The following is a 6,766-nucleotide window of genomic DNA, read 5'->3' on the forward strand; positions in this document are numbered from 1 at the left end:
TAAATATAATGTGTATTAACTATGAACTAGCTTGCCGCGCTTGGAGCTTATCCTAATAAATCAAATACGCAATCTATGATGAGAAACATGTCCGGGAGATTAAATTGCCTCTGAAGATTAGAATCTTCCTATGTCAACTAGTCAGGGGCCGCTTTTCGTCGGGCACGGAGGTGTGTAAACGCAATGGCCACTCCAACGGCCTCTGCCCCTTGTGTTCGGTACCTGAGGACTCAAACCACATTTTCTTTGCAATGTCCCACCGTGAGATTTTTATGGAGCTGCCTTCGCGAGGTGGTGGGTGACAGTTGGTGCCATGCTAACCTCCCAGACATGTTTGCGGAGGTTCTAGCTTTTCCTGGTATAGGGCGTCCCTCCTCTGGGTGTTGGTCGGGACGCCGCTGTGGACATTATGGAATGTCTGTAATAAGTTGGTGATTGAACACATCATTCCTCTGCGAGTTACTGGTGCTAGCTTTATACAAACTCTGTGGCTTTCTACAATTCTGGAGGCCGCTTAGCAAGCGACAAGACCGTGTCTCCATCGACAGGAGATCGCCGAGCTTTGCTCCATCGCTTCCAGACTTGCACCACCGCTCCCGCCATCGCCCCCCCTCCTCCGGAGCCAGATTAGCTTATGATGCTTGATACTCGTTTTTTGGGGATTGTTGTGCTACTCCCCCAGCAAGACCTATGTATCTCGTACTTGTGCGTGTGTGTGTGTTCGGATCGGTCTCGGGATCCTTGCTGCTGTTACTCTGTGCTGTCGTCATTGCTTTATAATATAAAGTGGGGGAAAATCCTTTTTCGTCAAAGGGGGTAGCACGGGCGTTTGTTGTCACTTTCCTGCTTGCAATCATTGTTAGTCCACAGGCGCTAGTACCTTTTTACTCCTGCTTGATTGCTTGTGTGCACCACTTATATACTGACCGAGAGATAATAAAATTCTTCGTTTAAAACATCCATGAAATTGGCCTTTCATAAGTGTTGCCCTTCTTGAAATCAGGCACCTTATTTGTGTTTACTTTATAAACAAAAGTATGGTCAAGCTACACCCCAAGAGTACAACCTAAGATCCATGACTACAGGAAAAACAACACAACCCCTCGTTATGCCACTGGTTTTTTCCCCCTGCCACATGACCCCTTCGAGGATATTTGGCAAACCACAATGTCGGCATGGTTATCCGAAACACTATGCAAAAATTGGGATGCTCACAATTCTCCGAAAAATTTGGGATGCTCACAATGACAAAATCTTCATGCAATAAACCCCAAGTGTAAGCGATTATTCTTATAAACATCCCCCTCTAATATCATATTCCGCCGCACAGATTAAACACACAACAACTCAAAGCACACTCCACCGTTGTGGCGGGACCTCCTTTCCTCACGTTAGCGCGGCAATGTGGTTAGTAAAATTGGTGTGCAAAGTTATCTTTCATTCCAAAAAAAATGCCTTAGCTTTAGTTATGCCGTGCCAAATGAGGGACGGCGCGTGTGATTCTCGCGAGACAATTTTTCGGTCGAATCATCTGCGTAACTCGATTAATATAAATTAACAAGGGTCTACAGATTTTAGAAGGAAGCCATCGATGTCAAAAACCAAGACGTGTGGGGCTCTTGCTGCGTGCGCGTTTCTTTTGGAGAAACCGCTCACACTTGTGATGTTGATAGCCAATTAGCCATGGTGGCCATCAAGCTCAATCCGCGCAGACAGAGGAACATCGAGCATGTGCCACTGACCCACTGGTCTCAAACATTGATGCTCACACACGTTGCGCCACCACTACCAAACGAATATGGAAGATAGATTAGTTAATTAAAACCTTGTGTTGTAGAATCTTTGGATTGGAGCACACATGCCATGATTATGGTGCCTGGAACATCGGCTTGATTGAAGTTCCAAAAAACACTACTCAATGCTCGTTGGATAAGAAAAATCATTTCGATCGATTACATTTGATTTTTTTTCTAAATACTTAATTCTATCACAGGTGAAATGCTCAGCTAAATAGTTTGTAGACGTCGAATTACACATTTTTTTAATATACAATACTCATTTTTCAGGCAATTAAGAAATAACAACATCTTGTTAAACCTGCAAACAAAAAATTATTTTTATTCATGGACAAATATTAGCATTTCATAAATTAAACCATCACTCGTGTGGCGCAAATTAAACATAAATGGCCCATTAGAAAGTCCAAGAGACAGTAGCTCTTGCATCCACACAACAAAGAGAAAATACAAAATCTGAAGGGAGAATAGGTCAAAGTTATATGTGTTTGGCCATCTAGTCCAGAGTAAAATCATTTTTTTCTTCCAAAAAAATAAATGGAGAAGACGGCACAGTGACACAAATATTCCCTCGCGTGAGAAAAAGATCAAGAGCGGAGCAGAGCGGAGAAGACCGAAGACCACCAAACCAAACGTGTGCGGGCTCACTTTGTTTAACAGTCGTCCTCTCCCACCCCCTATTCCGCTGACAACCCCCACCCCCACCCCCACCCCCACCGTGGTGGCGCAGCAGCACCGGGGACCGTGGCTGGCGGCCGGGGATTGAGACCAGCGCGAGAAAAGTCTGGTGCCGTCCAGCTTCCAGGATTCTCCGCCAGTGAGTCCTTTGCTCCTCCCCTCTTGCTTCCCCGGTAGTTGGTTCTGGCCGGCGCGTGGACGGGGATGGGATTTTTCAAGCTTTCTTCGGGCCGCCTGCTCCGTTGATTCTTCAGCTGCGGGGAGGTCACCTGGCGGCTCCGCCAGCCGGGCGCTGGTTGTTTCGTTTCTTGCGGTGAGGAACTCCTTTTAATCATTCTTCTTTTTTCTTGTTGGTTCGGTTTCTTGATGCTTCGTTAGGATCATGGGGCGTTGTTGATTTTCTTGACTCCCTCTGCAGTTTTAGGTGACCTGTGACTCAAATCTTGGCCTGGTCTTTGCTATCTGAAGGTCTGATATTTTTCACCAATTCAAGTGTACCTGGAGAGGGGTCTACCAGATTTTGCAAGAACGAGATCTTGCAGTTCTGCATACTTTCTGTCACTGGATTTGGGGATGGAGAGGCAGTCCAGCTCCCGGTTCGGCGCCCTGGAGAAGCTCAAGAGCTTCCGGGGCATAGAGAAGCAGAGGAGCTTCAAGTTCCTGTCCATGGAGAAGCAGCAGAGCTTCAAGGAGAGGCGGAGCCGGGACAGCCCCGGGAAGAGGGGCGACAGCGCGCTCCACCTCGCGGCCAGGGCCGGCAATGTCTCCCATGTCCAGAGGATCTTCGCCGACTGCGACCCGGAGCTGGTGGGGGAGCTGGCCGCCCACCAGAACCTGGACGGCGAGACGGCGCTGTACGTGGCCGCCGAGAAGGGGCACGTCGACGTCGTGTGCGAGATACTCAAGGCCTGTGACGTGCACTCAGCGGGGCTCAAGGCGACCAATAGCTTCGATGCCTTCCATATCGCGGCCAAACAGGGCCATCTGGGTTAGTTCTCTTCTCTGCTTCTTTCAGTTCATAGCTGATGGTGGTGTATTGTTTAGTTTGGTCACGATGAACTCTGTCTATCAAGTCAAGGATCTGATGATTATGGTTGTTTGAACCTTGAATTGCAATTCTTTAGTGTGTGGATGTGGTGAGCTGATCAGTGGAACCATTCACTTTAGCTTGTCTATAGTTGCACATTTCTCTGTCTTATAAAAAATGACTTGTATTCGGTTGACTTCGGCAAAATTGCTAGTAATTCGTTGTGATTGCAATGAATGTTTTTCTCTCATTCATTTCCTTCTGAACATGTGGTGCTAGAGCATTTACTTCTGCATTAAATTTTTGGTCCACATTCCAATCAAGAATGGTGTACCTTTTGGTCCACATTCCAGCTCATCTTTCATGCTTTGCTTGGTTTGACAGGCAAAACTGACCATGTATTCACAGTTTTAGTATGTATGATGTGTTGCTGTTGCAATATGTGTTCATGTATCCAAACCAGTGCGTCCGATATGATTAATTAGCAAGATAATGAAATAGCAGGCAGTGGAGGAAGTAATCTGTTCATATATCTTTTTTGTTGTGCCAGCAATCTGTGTTGAAACAAACCAACTCATGTAGATGTTCCATGCTTTGTTTCGCAGATGTTCTGCAGGAGCTATTGCAGGCATTTCCCGCGTTAGCTATGACGACGAGTTCTGTGAACGCCACAGCTTTAGACACCGCCGCAACCCAGGGCCACATTGGTATTGTCAATCTTCTTCTGGATACAGACGCAAGCCTTGCCAGGATTGCAAGAAGTAATGGGAAGACAGTTTTGCATTCAGCAGCAAGAATGGGTCATGTGGAGGTGGTAGCGTCGTTGTTGAATAAAGATCCGGATATTGGTTTCAGAACAGACAGGAAGGGACAGACAGCGCTGCACATGGCTTCCAAAGGCCAGAATGCTGAAATTCTGCTTGAGCTATTGAAGCCTGATGTCTCAGTAATCCATTTGGAGGATAACAAGGGGAACAGAGCACTGCATGTTGCAACGCGCAAGGGCAACACCATTGTAGGTTTTCATATCTCAGAAATATCTTCTGTTTTCTTCATTATTTCATTCTTTACTACGTGTTAATAATTTGTTGTATACTCCCTCCGTCCGAAAAAACTGTCCCTCAAATGGATGTATCTACCACAAAGTTAGTGCTAGAACATCCATTTGAGAAACAAGCTTGGGACAAGCTTTTTCGGACGGAGGGAGTATTATTTTCTTGTCCATCATAAGTTCATTTACGAGCTTCCTTACTTAAACCAGTAATGCTGGATGCTCTAGAATAGAATTCTTAAGCAATTTGCAGTCCACAATGTACAAAAATAGTGGAAAGGTTTCTGTTCATAGACTTAAGAAAATCATGAAGTTCTAAGCAGTTTCAAACAGAATTTTAGTGGACCTAGGTATATGCACTTAGCCATTTAAGAATTTTGCTTCATAACTTGCATCCTTTGACATTTGTGTAATTCCTTACAGATGGTTCAGACTTTAATATCCATTGAAGAGATTGATATCAATGCAGTCAATAAAGCTGGAGAGACTGCTTTTGCCATTGCAGAGAAACAAGGCAATGAAGAGCTTGTTAACATCCTGCGGGAGGTTGGTGGAATAACTGCAAAAGAGCAAGCAAATCCTCCGAAATCAGCCAAGCAGCTTAAGCAAACAGTCAGCGATATCAAGCATGACGTCCAATCACAGATCAAGCAAACGCGTCAGACCAAGATGCATGTCCACAAGATCAAGAAGAGGATTCAGAAGCTCCACATTGGCGGGCTAAACAATGCCATCAACTCCAATACCGTTGTCGCAGTACTTATTGCCACGGTTGCCTTTGCATCCATATTCACCATTCCTGGTAATTTTCTTGAGAGTATGGACAAAGCGACTGAGCCCCATATGAGCTTAGGGCAAGCACTGGTAGCAAGCAGGCCAGCTTTTATAATCTTCTTGGTCTTTGACTCCTTGGCTCTCTTTATTTCGCTCGCCGTGGTCGTTGTCCAGACCTCTCTGATTGTTGTTGAGCAGAAGGCGAAGCAGAAGATGGTCTTTGTGATGAACAAGTTGATGTGGCTCGCGTGCCTCTGCATATCAGCAGCCTTCATAGCACTGACCTACGTCGTCGTGGGCCGCAATGACGAGTGGCTGGCTTGGTGCACGATGGTGATCGGCACCGTGATTATGCTAACCACCATTGGTTCCATGTGCTATTGCATCATCAGCCACAGGATGGAAGCGCAGAGCATGAGGAGGATCAGGAGGTCCTCCATGAGCCAGTCGTGGTCCATATCAGTCGACTCGGACACGGAGCTAGACATGACCAGCAGAAACAAGACGATGTATGCGCTGTAGGACGGTGAGTCGATGACCGACACCTCATGCAACAGAGTCATGTATATATCGGAGCCCATTTGCCCGAGCCCAATTCCACGGCATTCTGCGGATTCGACTCGAGATATATCTAGGCCTAGGAACATGGCAGCTGTATGTATCATGGATGTATGTATGCAATGCAAGTGAAGCCTCCTTTGCACAAACAAAGGGAGGCATGTGGATGCAGTTCCTGGGTAGATTGGTTCCAGGCAGAGCCACTTTTTATAGGCACTATATATATAGGAGTAGTAGTACTTGTGAAGCAAAGATGTTTTGCTCTTATGCTTACTACCACTGTGGATGATGATGATGATGACAATCCATCCAATTATGTATACCAAGTTACCAACCAGTATAGTAGAATAAATTGCCACTTTGTCAAACCTATGTTGTCATGGATGCTCATCTTGATCTTGTGCATCATGTGTCAAAAGGAGATAGTGATGCATCATATGGTTATGGTCATTGGGACTGCTGAACAAGCACCAAAAAATGCAAAAACCAACGATGACACATCATCACTTCTCTGGACTTTGACTGTTGACATGAGAAAGCAAGAACAAGTTTTGCGACTGTTCACCAGCAGGTTGTGCTCAAGCAATACAGTGATTGAGCAGCTTTCACCGTCAAATTCTGCTTTTTATCGTCTGAACGGAAAGCCGTCAAAACTCTCAGGCATCACTCCTCCCAAATCCCCAGAATTCCAAGACAAAATTTCATCCTGAAGCCAGGGTCTCCATCGACCTCTGAGATCCATCGTGATCGCGTAGAGCGACCGGACCCGACGGGGCAGATCGTCGGCCGGTGAGAGCCAGCCTGATGGTGCCAAATCAGATGCCAAGAAGAGCGCGGATGTGGAATTCTTGTGGAATTTTGCCCCGGTCCACACCCCTATTG

General features: G+C 46.1%; 1 protein-coding gene across 2 annotated transcripts; it reads left to right on the forward strand.

Annotated features, from left to right (window-relative positions):
- The first annotated feature begins 2,469 nt into the window (after nt 1-2,469).
- LOC123112735 (ankyrin repeat-containing protein At5g02620) lies at nt 2,470-6,252 on the forward strand. 2 transcript variants are annotated; one of them, XM_044533808.1, is made up of 4 exons: nt 2,470-2,787; nt 2,943-3,462; nt 4,107-4,516; nt 4,976-6,252. In XM_044533808.1, the coding sequence occupies exons 2-4, from the start codon at nt 3,048-3,050 to the stop codon at nt 5,846-5,848; spliced, it is 1,698 nt and encodes a 565-aa protein (XP_044389743.1). In that variant the 5' UTR covers nt 2,470-2,787; nt 2,943-3,047; the 3' UTR covers nt 5,849-6,252. The 2 variants fall into 2 exon arrangements, with proteins under 2 accessions (XP_044389743.1, XP_044389742.1); XM_044533807.1 differs by having other exon boundaries at nt 2,471-2,787; nt 2,893-3,462.
- Nucleotides 6,253-6,766: the final 514 nt, after the last annotated feature.

Source organism: Triticum aestivum, chromosome 5B, assembly GCF_018294505.1.
Source record: "Triticum aestivum cultivar Chinese Spring chromosome 5B, IWGSC CS RefSeq v2.1, whole genome shotgun sequence".
Classification (NCBI taxonomy): Eukaryota; Viridiplantae; Streptophyta; class Magnoliopsida; order Poales; family Poaceae; genus Triticum; species Triticum aestivum.